Here is a 15,796-nt window from a genome sequence, read left to right as displayed (position 1 = left end):
AAATAGGTAGGTAGGTAGATGAATAGATGAATAGGTGGGTAGGTAGACAAATGGGTAGATAAATAGATAAATAGGTAACTGACCACCTCAAACCAAAGGAGGAGGAGGAGAGAAATCAAAGAAATCCTGAGCTCTGAATGACTTTAGTGGACTGAAAGTCTGCCTGATTAGGAATAATTTAAAGCAAGGGTTCTCAACATTGGGTTCAGGATCCCATTTTGAGTCACGAGACACTGGGAGGGGGTCACCAGATACCTTTAAGAAACTAAGAATACTTTCTGAAAAATTTGAGCCCATTTGTGCTTATTTTCCCCTTTTCTGCAACTACACCAAACTTGCCATATTTTAACCTATTTTCATCACTTTTTCTTGCCATCATTTTGCTCCTTTTAATTCATTTTTGCTACATTATTCCCATTCCTGCCACTTCTCTGTCACATTTCAATGCCTTTTCTGCACATTTTCCCCACTTTCCGACCTAATGTCACATATGTTGACACATTATTGTCACTTTTAACCTCTTGTCACCATATTTCATGCTTATTTTTAGCAATTCAAACATATTTACGATTTGTCATGCTCATTATTTGCCTGTTTAAGCTAATTGTTCCAATATTGACACTTTGAACCCTTTTCACCACTTTTTCTGTCCATTTTTGGCCACTCTAATTTTTAACTTTTAACCAATTTATTTCTGTGGTTTTGTAAAATCCCATTTCATCACTTTTTCCACCATTTTCTGGTCACTTTCAACCCTTTTTATCTCTGATTAAAACAAGGATTTACATCTTTATATTGACTATATATACTTAGCGCAAATAATGATAATACACTTCATGGACAAGAGTGGATATTATTCAGATGAATAAATAAATGTGTTTATCACAGATTCATAGAACAATGGACGATCATTTGCTGACTTTATGGATGGACCCCAAAAATCTCTCCCCTTCATTCTCCCTTTAGTCTGTGTTCAACCATCTTTTAAAGTTAAAGTCATTCATTTAATCTCTGATACTGATTGGCTGTCAGAAAACCAGCTGCCGCGTGCAAACACCATGTTCACAGATAAATGTACTGTTCTGATAAAGAACAAGAGGTCAGCAGCCTTACATATTAAATACCGAGCATTTCTGGCTAACGTGACTTCTCTGAACTTCTCTGCTTTTTGAACTCGTGCTTGTTTATCGTACTTCAGCTGTTTGTGCATCTCTCTTTGTCTGAAGCTCGTTTTTTATTGTCTCTAAGGGGTCTGCTGCTTAAACAAAACCTACACATAAGATTATATTTGTTGCTAGTTGTGTGTGTGTGTGTTACTTCTTATGAGTCATTTTCTACCTCCCTGCTAATGGTTTGTTGTCAGATGAATAAACACGATTGAATAAATAATGGTTTTATAAATGGACACGCAGCTCAGGGGCGTTTGGGTTCACTCGGTACAGTAACGCTGGTTTCCATGCCAACTTTGTGATTTTTTACGCGGCGTGGAAGCCCCACGCTCTTACTTTGAATATATGAATAGCTGAGATGGTTTCCATGTAAAATGCATGATCTCGCTTGTGTTGTGTCATGCTGCTTCACAGCTGTGTGAATTTGAAACGTGGGGGTTTCAGAGATGAGACTGAGAGTTTCGATTCACAGTGTGTTATATAGCTTTTACTAATCAAACACAAAGAACCTGTAGCAGCTTTTTGACCAAAGTGTCAATTGATGTTTCATATCCCTACTTTTACTCATACAAGAAACTTTCCATTGAACGTAACATTTAGGATTTTTACACCTGCATGCCTTCACTAAACTCTACTGTTTTCCTCTGCAGTGGTTCTCAACTATTATGCCTGTGGGACTCAAAAACCTTCTTTATTATCAAGCTGTGCCAATACTTTTAAAAGATCAACAAGTTAAAACAAAAACAGATATTTTTTTACTTCAATTTTAAGTGTTATTTTTAATGAAATCACCTTCAAATAGGATGACCAGGCGAATTTATTATACAGGGCTTTTCATACATGAGATAACTCAATGTGCAAAATATGATAATTATTAGGATTAAAACTAACTTAAAACAATTTTGGGCTCAGGCAAACACCCATTATCTATGGAAAATGGATCAACAACTGAACATCTGGTCTGTAGGGTGACAGGACATGATCTAGACCCCTTACCAGAAGAATTGACAAAATCCCACTCTCATATTGTATGTAAATAAAATATATTTTTTTACAATTAGTGTTATGGTTAGGTTTATGCATTTTTTCTTGATGAAACCCCATAAGACAAGCCTGCAACTGCTTGGTTTGGTGTGCAGAATCAAAGGCAGTGCTCGGGTTTGAGTTGGCATTAAAGCTACGCAGAGCCTCCCATTTTCCACTTCAAATATTTTCCAATTCCGCTTCAGAGTTTACCCATTTCTGCTTTATGTTGGGATCAGTTTACATATTTCCATTTTATCATCTTTCCCTAATCAGATGTCATTACTTGCTAATAAAGTTCCCGAAATTGTGCCAAACATGCTTAATTAGGTTAACAGAATTAACTTGTTATTAATTATTTAACGTCTTCTTGTTTTATTTAGTTTTTTGTGGATTAGATTTGCAAAAAATTTGCTTTGCTTAAATCATGAGAGATAACAGAGCATGAAAGCGCTGTTCGTTTTTTTTTTTATACTTGCTAGACATTCAGTGACCTGTGTGAAAAATATCCTGCCAATGTGTTAAATTATCCCAAATGTAACCCTAATGAAAATGACGCTCATATTCTGTTATATTGCTATCTCTGCCTGAGTCTGCTTAAATTATATGTATTAAATCATTGGCATTTTAGTTCTACAAAATAAATTCCTTGTTTTTCGTGATCGTGGAAAATCTGAGGCCCTAGTTGAGGTTGTGGTTCTGGTTAGGTTTTGGCATTTAATAAAGAGAACTCTGATTTTGTTCACTTTTCCAATGAAGGTCTTGGTATTTTATTGGTTGCTATTTTTTCTTGATTCGGTCTATAGTAGCTAACAGAAAACCAGATATCAGGTTTGTAGTAAACCTGCTTCCAGCAGAGATCACGTTGTGTTTGAAGTTGCTGCCTCCTCTGTGACATTAGTTTTCTAATTCAGACACAGAACAAACATCAAGCAGATCATTTCCTCCTCTGTTGCGTGATTGTGTCACTATCAGAGGAATCCACTGCCCTCGTGTCCCAAATGTGGACGTAACTGAGGTCAGCACGACCGTCCCGTAGTGAAAACCCAGACTAAAAATAAAAGCTGAAACCACAGTCGAGCTGAGCCGTACAGATGAGCGATGACTTCTACACGTGTGTCACGTTGCTTTTTTTTAGCACAGGAATAACCTCCACCTGGTAATGAAATGATGTTTCTGTCACACACTTTCAACGGTTGTAAAGCACCTGACATTAGACAAATGGCTGAGGTGTGAAACTCTAACACAGACCCAGGCAACAGGTGGTTAATGCAAACTGACAAAACACACAACATTAGAAAAAAATATACAAAACAACTGCAAAAATACACAAAAGAATAGCATAAATACTCAAGATTACTACAAAAATCCACATTAGGGCAACAAAAATACACAAAATGAAAACAGAAATACACAAAATCACTCAAAGAAAACACGTAATGACAAAATATACACAAAATAACAGTAAGAATATGCAAAATGACAACAAAAATACACCAAATTACTCTAAAAACAACTAAAATAAGCAAAACGACAACAAAAATATACAAAACAACAACAGAAATTACTCCCAAACAATACAACAACAAAAACGCACAAAATTACACAAAGAACACACATAATGACAACAACAACACAGAAAGTGTTTGAAAAATACACAAAACAACAGTACAAATACACAAAATGACTCAAAAAATACATTAGACCAACAAAAACACAAAATTACTGAAAGAACACACATAATGAGAACAAGAATATCGAAAGTGATCGAAAACTATGCAAAACGACAACAAAAACACACGAAATGACTATGAAAACACACAAAATTACTCACAAAACACACAATGACAACTAAAATACAGAAAGTGATAGAAAAATACACAAAACAGTAGAAATACAAAATTACTCTAAAAACAACATGACAACAGAAACACACATAATGAGAACAAAAATACAGAAAGTGATAGAAAAATATACAAAACAAACACAAAAATACACAAAAAATGTCTACAAAAACAGGATACGACTACAAAAATGTCAACAAAAGTACACAAAATCACTCCAAAAACAACATGATTTCTCGTAAAACCCAGAAGAAGACCACAAAGATACGCTTAGACTCATGCAGGTATGAAATAAGAGTCATTTGATTTATTTATTTAATTTTTACATGTTGTAGTCAAACATTACACAGTTTATGACGAGGCGTGAACATCAAAAGCTTCAATATCTCAGTCGCTCAGGCAACCGCAGAGACCCACTGCTCGCCGTGTGATTCAACTGTGTGTGTGTGTGTGTGTGTGTGTATGTGTGTGTGTGTGTGTGTGTGTGTGTGTGTGTGTGTGTGTGTGTGTCACCCTCTTTGTATGTGTTCATGTATAAGACCTGCAGGTAAAGGATGTTTTTTTATTTTCTCTAAAGCTTTAAAAGGGCAAGATTATTGACATGTCTAGACATGTAAAGACTAAGAGAACGCAGTAACAAGGTCATTCACACCTCCTCTAACACACACACACACACACACACACACACCCTGCAGTTCCAGACAATCAACAACCCTCAGACGGGGAGTTAAGGGCAGGTTCGACGTGATGTGAATATGTTTCGTGCACTCGTCTTTTTTTTTGCTGGCGTGTTGTCATGGATACGCCGTCTCCACCAATAGGAATAGCTCAGTAAAATGTGTCGAGGTCTGAACGCCATCTCTCCGTCTCTCACTTCCCCTCGTGCGGCCGTTAAAGCAACCACCTGCCATGGTGGAGGCTCCTCCGTCCATACATTTTTAAAAACACAAAGAAACAAACACACACACAGAGGAGGGGGCGGGGCTTCTCCTCAATATAGCCCAGCAACGACTGCATTAGCATCACAAGCTTCATTATTGCTCCCTTAGTGTACGTATGCAGACTTTAGGAGATATTTATTTATTTTTAGATTCAATCAACACGACTAAACACCTTTATTCCTATATAATACAAATGAATAGATGATTATTTCTACCAGTTTTATTTAATATTATTATTCATATTGATATTTAATAGTATTTATTTATAGTTTAGGGCCAGGGGCCCTAAACTATAAAGCACCGATAATATTCAAGTAATAAGTGACAGAAATCAGTCCCATTATTTTCACTATACAATTACTTGGTTTTGTGACCAATTTTCATGTAATTTTTGGTAATTTTGTTGGATTTTTGGTAAGAAATTGCAGGATTTTAAAAACACAGAGAGAACAACCAACAAGGTTGCAGAACCTTGAGCATGAAAAATCTTTTCACTTTGTTGACAAAGAGCTTTATTACTGTTCTGAAGTTATTAGTTATCAATAGTTATTTTTATGTGATTTGAAGAAGAATATTCCACCTTTTTCTTTTTTTCCAAAAAAACTCGCACTTTTTTACCTTCCTTTTTAATTTAAGAAAAAATATCATTATTTTGTTGTAATAAGGGGCCCTGAGGGGTTTTTTTTTGCACTTTATTAATAGAGAGATTTATTACTGTTCTAAAAATTATTAGTTATTTATAATTATTTTTAGGAGATTTGAAGAATAGTCCAAATTTTTATATTTTTCTAAAAAAAAGATCACACGTTTTAAAAAAAAACTTTCTTTTTGAAAAAAAAAAAAAATATATATATATATATATTGTTACAGCCGTTCACACTGTGACACAAAGGTGGGAGGCGACAACGTCTTAAAGGTGTACAAAGCAAGATTTAATGCCAACAAAACCAGGCTTAAACATAAAGAACGACAACCAAGGCTAACAAATGATCAAAATATACTTAAAGGTGCATAATAAATGATGATGCCGCTGAGGAGAGAGCCAGCAGCCACACCCATGGACGGGATCCTTCAAACTGTCAAAAAGCCAGTGGTGCGGACAGAAATAGTGAAGACCAACAGGCGGGGCCAAAACACAGCCAATCAGCACCTGCAACGAGGAGAAACAAGAAGGAGCGGCTGCCAGAACAAGCAGACTCCCCACAGTACAGGACAGGGTCGTAACAATATTGTTGTATTGTATCAGGGCCTTGAGAGGTTTTCTTTTTTTGCACTTTATTAATTAAGAGCTTTATTTGGGGAAATGCTTGTTTTATGGCATTTTCAACTCAATCAATATGACTTTAACATATTTATTTTCATATATACAAATAAACGGATGATTTTTAATGTTATTTATATTAATTTGACATTTTGTTATTGCAAGTAATAAATAATTTATATTATTGTATTTAGCAGATATTTGACTTTTTGACACTGATCTATTCCACATCTTTTTATTATTAATGATTTGTTAAAGGATAATTGATGGATAGTCCTCCATTAAAAAAACCCAAATAATAATCCTAGCATTTTTGCAAGAGAAATAAATAGATCTATAACAGTAATGTCCCCTATTTTGATCATTTGATATAAAATACAGCTTTCAGCTTAATTCCCTGTATTGTAATAAAAATAGTCATGATTTCCCTGTTTACTCTTTGCTAATTTTAACCAGAGGTCAGGTGTGTAGCTGTGATGGGACTAATTTTGCTACAGCAGCAGAAACCGACAGTGAGTGGAAAACAAAGGTCTGGATGAAGTCCAAATGTGAGACAAATGTGAGCGTTTGAACGCAGCGTGTAACAGTAGCTCTCACAGTACAATCAGGACGTCCAGTTTCAGGATCTTCATTTTAGATGAGCCACAGTTTCTCTCTATTTATAGAACATTTTTAATATTTTATCATTAAAATGATTAATGGAATGGAAACTGCAGCGTGGAACCAGCAGAATGGGATCAGAGATAAAAAAAAAAACTCTCCAAATAATTCTAATTCTACTGATGTTACATCAACCTGATTGGCCCATTTAACTTAACCTTCTTTATATTATTAACTGAATGGAAATCATTTTTTATTATTACTGATTTATTTTACTTTTTACTTGCATTTTATTAGATTTTTTTTAGAAAAATAAATATTATGCCTCTCTTTTCTCCTCCTCCTCCCACAGTTTGGACCAACGTGGAGCCTCGCTCGGTGCCAGTGTTTCCTTGGCATTCCCTCGTCCCTTTCCTGGAGCCCAGCCAATCAGGAGCCTCGCTCCAGCCCGCAGACGGCCAACAGCTCACCAATCAGAGCAAAGGTAGCAAACTGTTTGTAACTTAGCATGTATTAAGTTCTGTTCTTTAAAGCTACGACGCCACAACAGAAGAGGAAGAATTCAAACTATTTTTTTAGAATAATCACTATGGAATGTGATGGAACTACAGAAGCAGAACGATGTGTCAGGATTAGTCAGAAAGCCTTTAAAGTCTTTAAACATGAACTCATCTATTGACTAATGATGATAAATAATTGTATTATTTGTTACATAATAAACTAGAGACTTTATACACTGCATATTGTCTTTAATTTGTTATATACTGTTAGTTAAGCCTCGTTTATCACGGGGCGTACCATCCAGGTGGGGGTGCAGTATTCAAAACCCACAATATAAAAATGGATCCGCCACTGTTTTTCTAAATCTGGTCTATAATCTTTGAAATGTCCTTATTACAAAACACATAATTTTGCTACATATTCATTTTATTAACATTTAAAAATGGGACTACTTTACAGTTTTAGAGCCTGTGTTCCTCCATCTTGAAATCACGTGATTGATGATGTCACACGGCCCCACTGCCTGTAAACCTCCCATTGTTTTCTACTGGAGTGAAACTTTCAGACTGATTTTTAGATCATTTAGCAGATTTTTACATCATTTAGCAGGTTTGTCAGTCAAAATGACCATTTGTGCTGCTTTTGGTTGCTTCAAAAAATCATGAAAAGTTAAAGATGTCGATCTAAACTAATTGTGAAATAAAAACAAAATTAATCTGTGACCGCAGGGGGCGACAGTTTCAACTTTGCGGTTTCATAATAGACAATGAAGCAGAGAAGAAGAGCTCTCCTAAGGGACCTTTACTCTCCCTTAAACAGTGCGCTGACACGCTCTGGTGGCTGAAGTTAGAGAGTAAATCACAGACTGTTGAACACACACAAACCCTGGGGATAGAAGTTTTTTTGGGTGGGAGTTCTTCAACAGTCCATATTAATTGGAATCTTGGGGTATACTGACAGAAAAAAAGCTCAGATGTCCACACCAAAAATATGAATACCTATATTTTCATTGATTGGGAACCCTAACAAGGTAATCAAGAGATAAGACACAAATTAGATGATAGATAAGATTTTCTAGTGTATTTTACAGCTGATTTAAGACCAATCTGTTATCATAAGAGATGCTAACAGAAAGCTAACATAAGAGGCTTATTTATTTCAGGCTCAGCAATTGTGATTAATTGTAATTGAACACAGATATTTAAGGACATAATTGTAATTTTAAAATGTAATTGACTCCAACCCTAGTTTCATTTGCTTGTGGTGGCCTAGTGGTTAAGGAAGCGGGCGTGTAATCAGAGGGTCACCGGTTCGAGTCACACGTGGGCCAACACTGTGGGATGCCGAACAAGTCCCTCCACCCCCCAGGGATGGGCTAAATGTAGAGAACATGTTTTGTATATGTGTAAAAACATATATGATAATAAATAAAAGCTCTGATTCTTCTTAAACAAGCAGTGTTTTACTGCATCCATTCATGCCATGGGTTTTAAACTCATTCAGGGGCCAAATATGGAGCAGTTTGATCTCAAGAGGGCCACAGTTATGTGGGAAAATGGGTAATTTCTACATTGTGCCCTAGTTTGCACTTCTGCGTTTACATAAAAAATGACCATGTCCAAGAAATAAGTGACAGATATCAGTCCCAACAGGATCTTCACTTTAAATTTCCAAGGTTTTGTGACTCATTTCTATTTAATCAAGGGAAATAATATGTAATAATTCTAGGAGAATTAAAGGATTTTGTAAGAATTTTTCCGTTTTTTTTTAACAGTTTAACATTAAAAATGACTGCAATCGTGATATAAGCAGCGGGAAAAACTGTGAGCACCTGCAAATATTTGTTGTTGAGTTTCATTTACACAATGATTCATATTTTTTCCGTCATTTTTACTTTCTTCTGTGGGCTGAATTGGATGCTCCAAAGGGCCGGATTTGGACCCCAGGCCATGAGTTTGAGGCATCTGCTCCAACTCTCCACTTAATCGATGTGATTGATAATGTTATGGTGAAACTGTGATAGCACCATGACTTTTTTTCAGAGCCTCGTTGCGGTGTGGCGTTGGTGTGCGACGGCCGGATCAGTGCCCTGGACCTGGAGCGGGGATCGCCCTCCTGCCCTCCCGCGACCAATGACAATCCTCCGACAGACAGGGGCGGGGCTGACAGCGAGACGGAGAGCGACACCGATGATCCGTAAGTTTAAAAAAAAAAAAAAAAAAGAGTTTAGAGTGATCAGGAAACCTTTTAAGATTGAATTTAAATGCGAATGAAGCTCTGATGTGAACTTATGCTGAACTTTTGAAACGAGACCAGTCAGACTGGAGCAGCTGCAGACGGTGGTGCTGGATTCACTTCATCACTTGTTTACATGCAAGTGTGTCCATTTATGTCTGTCTGCTCCACATGTGGACTTCGTTAGTGCTATATCCAGCTGTCATTAAAATGGTTCATAGCATAAAGGATGAAAACTGTCCATCAAAGGCTGTTCTGATAGAAAAAAGGTTTTTTTTGTGATTTACTTCATGGGAAATACCAAAATCAAAGACATTCATTTTAAAAGAAAAGCAGAAATATTGAAACCAGGAGAGCTTTATTACATAACTTGTTGGTCACAGCTAGGGCTGGGCGATATGGACTAAAATTCATATCTCGATATCTTTTCTCAAAATGGCGATATATACAATATAAATCTCGATCATTTTATTTCAAATGAAGTCTGACCAGAAAGACAATTCTGGGATAAATTTTGTGATAATGCTACACAAGGTAAAATAACATCACTGTGCTTTAATAAGATTGGTTTAAAAGAAAAAACTTGTACGTGTATTACAAACATGGGCAACTAGCAGCCCCCCAAAAGTTAATGCACAAAATGACAGTAAAAATACACAAAATCACTACAAAAGCACAAATTAACAGAGAAATACACAAAAGAAAAACACAAATACTTAATAGGACAACAAATTACACAAAAGGCAAAAAAGAATGCACAATGGGACGACAAAAATACATAAAAGAGCAACAAAAATACACAAAAAAAACATACAAGCAAACGGAGAATTACACAAAAGAACATCAAATATACACAAAAACAGAAAAAATGCACACTGGGTCAACAAAACAATAATAAACAAAAGACACAAAAGGAGAAAAAGACTCAGATAGACAGAGAAAATTATCAAAAAATACACAAAAGAACAAAAAATACACATCGGACAACAAAATACACAGAAGGAGTAAAAAAATGCTCAATAGGGCAACAAAAATATACAAAAGAACAACAAAAATATACAAAAGAACAACAAAAATACACAAAAGGACACCGAAAGAGAACAAATACACAATGGGTCAACATAAATACATAAAAGAACAATAATAAACCAAAGTACAGCAAAAGTCACAAAAGGAGAAAAAATACACAATGGGACTACAAAAATACACAAAACGGCTCAGAAAGACATGAAAAAATACAGAAAAATACACAGTAACAACAGAAATACACCGGACAACAAAAGACACTAAAGGAGTAAAAAAAACTACACACAGGCACATTTGTTAACAAACAGCTGCTCAATATGTGCCACTTTTGGGTTTTTTATCCTCGAAGGGACAGCATGTGTGAGTGAGTTCTGTTGTGTGACTTGTTTTGGGAAGGTCTGGGTTTGAATGCGTTATACATCATATTGTTGAGTATCGGGATAAATTGTATTGTGACATGAAAATCATGAATTGTATTGTCAGATTCATGGCAATGCACACCCCCGGTATAACTGTGACTGTTACGATGCTACAGAAGTTACAACATAAAAGTAAGAAGCTTTAAATACTTTAAAAGAAAAGTTTAAGGCTTTTTTGTTTGGCGTTTGAACATGAGAGCCACCCACAGCTTGTCATTCAGAGCGAGCGGCTCGTAGAATAACGCTGGGTTCCTGTGTGCAGCTCTCACTCTGACTCATATCAGAAAGTAGGTAGTAACTGTAGGCTGAATTAAATATAGTTGAAACTCTCAGGGACGTTAAACATGCAGCACAGCCACTATGTTTGAGTGGCGTGGCGTTTGTGCATCTGTCTGAAGCTTTTCATCTCTCCCACCGTGTCTCTGTGTGAGGGAGTCAGACGAGGCCAGTCTGCCTGCTTGTTTCAGGGTCGCTCCACTCACAAAGCAGCTCTCACACCTGCCGTACGCCTGCATATCAATGGAGACACTGCTGCTAATGCTAAAGTACTGAACAAACACATTCACTGAGGCTTATATCTGCATTTTAACTCTTTAATCGCTCTGTTTTAAGACAATTTGTTCAATGATTTAAGAGTAACTAAACTAGTGGTTGCCAACCTTTTTGTGCAGTGACCCCATTTTTATATCATAAATGTATGGCAATTTTTCTATAATTTATTTTTTATCACTTTTTTTACATGTAACAAATAAACTAATGCACCAGCTCAGTGATTTTATACAGTTTTTGTTTTTTTGTCTTGTTTCTTCCTTTTTCTCTTTCTTCCTTTTTTATACTGCATTTTATTTGAACTACATTTATATTTGAGAAAGTGAAAGTATAGAATACATTAAGAATGTTTAAGATTGTGTGTTGTTTTAATTTGAAAAAAAAACATGTTTTGACTAAAATCAATCGCTTTGTTTTCAGCAAAAAAAATGTGGTGTTAGGATTTAGTCACTCATTAAATCAGTGTTTTTTCAACCTTGAATTTACCTGGATTTTAAATGAGGTCACTGGAAATGTCTAGTAGTAATTGCTAAAAAAAAAAAAAAAACAATTACTGATTAAAAATATACCCTTTAAATTTTACAACAACACACAATCTTAACTGTATTCTATATTTTCACTTTCTCAAATAAAATGCACTATAACAATATATGAGCTGGTACAACTTGGCACTAATCCTGGCTGCTTTTTATTCATAACTAAACACAGTAAAAAGAATAAGGTTATAAAACTAATAATGGAAAGAAAAATGTGTCTTTTGGGGTCACCAGATTTTTTAATATAAAAATGGGTTCATGAACACTGGATTAAATGCTTTATTTTGAACAAAAACTAAAATAAAGTGAAATAAATAAGAAATAGAAAATTCTTTTTTCTTTGTACTTTATTAATGAAGAGCTTTATTACTGATCTAAAATATGTAATTGCTCATTTTTATTTTATTTCTATTTTATTTCTTTTTTTTTTTAAATGGTCAGACTTTTCGATGGTGGAGTGGGGGCCTGATAGATTTTTACTCTACTAAGGGGGCGCAGCAGAAAAAGCAGTAAACAGTGAATATTTTTAATCCCAAATTAAACATTTAGTATTTTAAAGTTCATTCGTTTCTCTGTGTGTTTACAGGTTCTCTCCTGGTGTGGCCAACGATCCGACGCCTTCACCTGGACAAATGAAGAGACGCACGCAGTCGCTCAGCGCTCTGCCCAAAGATGGAGAGAGGAAGGTCAGACACACACACACACACACACACATAGGAAGCTTGTTAAAAGTTACTGTTGTAGCTAAAGCTAAAGCTCATGTCTCGTCTTCTTCAGAGGGAGAAGGATCACATCCGCCGCCCGATGAACGCGTTCATGATCTTCAGCAAACGCCACCGAGCCCTCGTGCACCAGCGACACCCCAACCAGGACAACCGGACGGTCAGCAAGATCCTGGGGGAGTGGTGGTACGCACTGGGACCCAACGAGAAGCAGCAGTACCACGACCTGGCTTTTCAGGTGTGTGACCCCAACCTTCAAACCTGAGCCGAGAAACACCTCAGGACATGTTTAATGCTGTCAAAATATTGCAATATCACATTTATGACCCGCTTTTATTCGTCTGATCTGCTGCAGCCTTTTATTAACTGCAGATCGGCTTACAGCAGTTGTATTTTTTGTTATAGTCCCCTAATATTTAAAAATACCTTATGAGTGACATTTTCTGCCCCTTAAGTAATTTGCTGAATACGACGGCGTATTAGAGTCACAATAAAATAAAACAAATCCGGGCACTATGAGATTAAAGTTGTAGTGCTCAGATTTATTATTTGTTTTTTTGTGGTCTTGATACACCGTAGTAGCTCTGAAATCAAATTAATTAAAAAAAAAAAATGGGGAAAAAGCTTTACAAAAGTTCACTAAAAACAGAAAATGCAACACGCTATCGAGTTCACAGTTGTTTGCAGCATGTTTACTTCAAGTTGTATGAAAAATATAAACTCACTACTTCCTTTTCCAGGTGAAGGAAGCCCATTTCAGAGCCCATCCAGACTGGAAGTGGTGCAACAAAGACAGAAGGAAGTCTCTGTCAGAAGGACGAGGAATCCCAAAGGAGCCTCGAGAGCGGAGCATGTCAGAGAGCATCGGTGGGTAAACAAACGATGGTTATAACGACATCTTTAAGTACATTTTTAAATATTTTAAGGCACATTTGTAAAAACAGTGGAGGATGCCTTTAATGCAAGTGTGAAGGGATGTATATCAGCGCTGTTATTAATGCAGGTCAACCTTTTCTTGTTTTTGTTGGTTGGTTGTATTTTTGTAAGAATTATTAGTGTAAACAAAAGTATAAGTAAACAGTTTAAACTCCACGAGGGCAGATTATAAAAGATATTAAAAAAAACTGATCCACGGCTTTCAATCTTTGCTTGTTTCATCCCTGTTTTTTTGATCTAGACATTAACTCAGAGTCCCAGGAAGGGAAAGGAGGGAGCTCTCTCTGGCCAGGGGGAGCAGAGCGTCGTGGCGGGCTGTTCTCAGGCCAACACCCCCGTCTACGAGCTTTTTCCCAGAGTGCCATGCACAGCCTGGAGCAGAGGGAGAAGGTACGAGGTTGTTAATGCATCGCTCCAAGGGCAGCGAAACAGGCCCAAGAGGTTTTAGTCTGAGAACAAAACATCAGCAGCTTTACCTGGAGACACTCTAACAACAAGTTCTGATGGGATTCAAAGCCCTCTTTACATATTTCAACAAACAAGGAATGTAAATTTTGTGCAGTGCTGCGAGAACTAAATATAATAAAACTATTGACCTGTAACAGTTCATTTCCTCCAGCAGTTTGTAAATGAGAGTAAAATGAGGTCCACATAAAGATAATCAGGCTGCTTTTGAAAATGAATCTTTCTTTCATTATTTATTACTTTTTGAATGCCAAAGAATGCATAAATTTACTCCTAAACCAGCAGCTTTTTTCTGGCAGAAAACCTTCAAAATTAACATGTTAAAGTTGTTGGAGATAAATCAGATAGACATAGTGTAGGTCAATAAATAATGAAGATCATATCCATATTATATCCATCATCACACACACACAAAACTAAAGAAACACAGAATAGGACAGCAAAATGCACAAAATATCAACAAATGTACACAAAATGACATTAATCCAAAAACTATAACAAAACACGCATTTTTGGTGTTTTTATTGTCAATTTGATTATTTTGCATATTTCTGATTTTTTTTCCTTCGGATTTTTAAAAATAATTTTGCAGATTTTTTAGTTATTTTGCAGATTTTTTTAGTTACGGTCATTAGATCGTCCGAACAGAGGCGTGATATGATCATAACAAGTCCCAGTGCTGTTGTTTCTCTTTATCAGCACTCATTGAATGTCTCTTGTCCAATCAAATTACTCAGTTACAACTAACTATTGTATAATTAATTATATACCATTTGTTAAATACAAACAAATCCGTGTACCCTTCGATATTTGGTTATTTTGTTTCAAAACCAAATAGAAAAAACGGGTTTTTTTTTTTTTTTTTTTTTAATAATTTAAAACCAGAAAACAGAAAAACCAAACAAGCAGCATTTTTCTGTTTTAAAATTAAATCTGGTTCTGTTTGTGTGATATTTGGACATTTATAGGGAAACTAGGACGAGAGCTTCAAGTTTCAATTTCACCACACAGAAGGAACACACAGATGGACTTTTACTCTGCTGCGTTTGATCAAAAATGTATCATGTTGTCCACCTCACACCGATGGCGGAGGCGTAATTTATGTGTCGATGAAGTTTCATTAGAGTAATTGATGCTGAAAGTCTGAATCTGTGAATATCTGCCAAATTTACTGAAGAGTGTTACGGTCCAAATTGTATCCATATAATCTGGTGACTGGACGGACTTTTGCTACCGGTCTGGACATAAAAAGGAGCAACAGATAAGTCACATTACTGGTGAATTGAAACATTATTAATACATAAATAAATAAAAACCAAAAAATAGATGTTACATAAAACATGCACATGATATGTGGAACCAGAGGTGGTGTAATGACCCTACTGGTGCTCCTCGTTTCTTGTGATCAATTTCCGTGTGTGTTGACGGCTGCCGTTAGCGGTATTTATAACGTGCAAAATAAACATTTTACTGCCCTCAAAAAAGCTGTAATTGTTTTTTTAAAAGTTTCAAATGGTAGAAGTTCTAACGTATAACATCACACCAGCCTCACACTCTATAGTCAGTCAC

The 15,796-nt window shown here is 36.0% G+C and overlaps 1 protein-coding gene across 1 annotated transcript in view; it reads left to right on the top strand.

Moving 5' to 3' along the window:
- Window positions 1-15,796, top strand: part of LOC114471846 (protein capicua homolog) — a 54,107-nt gene that overhangs the window by 22,891 nt on the left and 15,420 nt on the right. The window contains 6 exon segments of the mRNA XM_074783821.1: window positions 7,191-7,322; window positions 9,382-9,535; window positions 12,691-12,790; window positions 12,882-13,064; window positions 13,567-13,693; window positions 14,004-14,152. Of these exon segments, the coding sequence (XP_074639922.1) occupies window positions 7,191-7,322; window positions 9,382-9,535; window positions 12,691-12,790; window positions 12,882-13,064; window positions 13,567-13,693; window positions 14,004-14,152 (845 nt within the window).

The sequence above is a fragment of the Gouania willdenowi genome, chromosome 11, assembly GCF_900634775.1.
Source record: "Gouania willdenowi chromosome 11, fGouWil2.1, whole genome shotgun sequence".
NCBI lineage: Eukaryota > Metazoa > Chordata > Actinopteri > Blenniiformes > Gobiesocidae > Gouania > Gouania willdenowi.
This window is presented reverse-complemented; position numbering and strand designations above follow the sequence as displayed.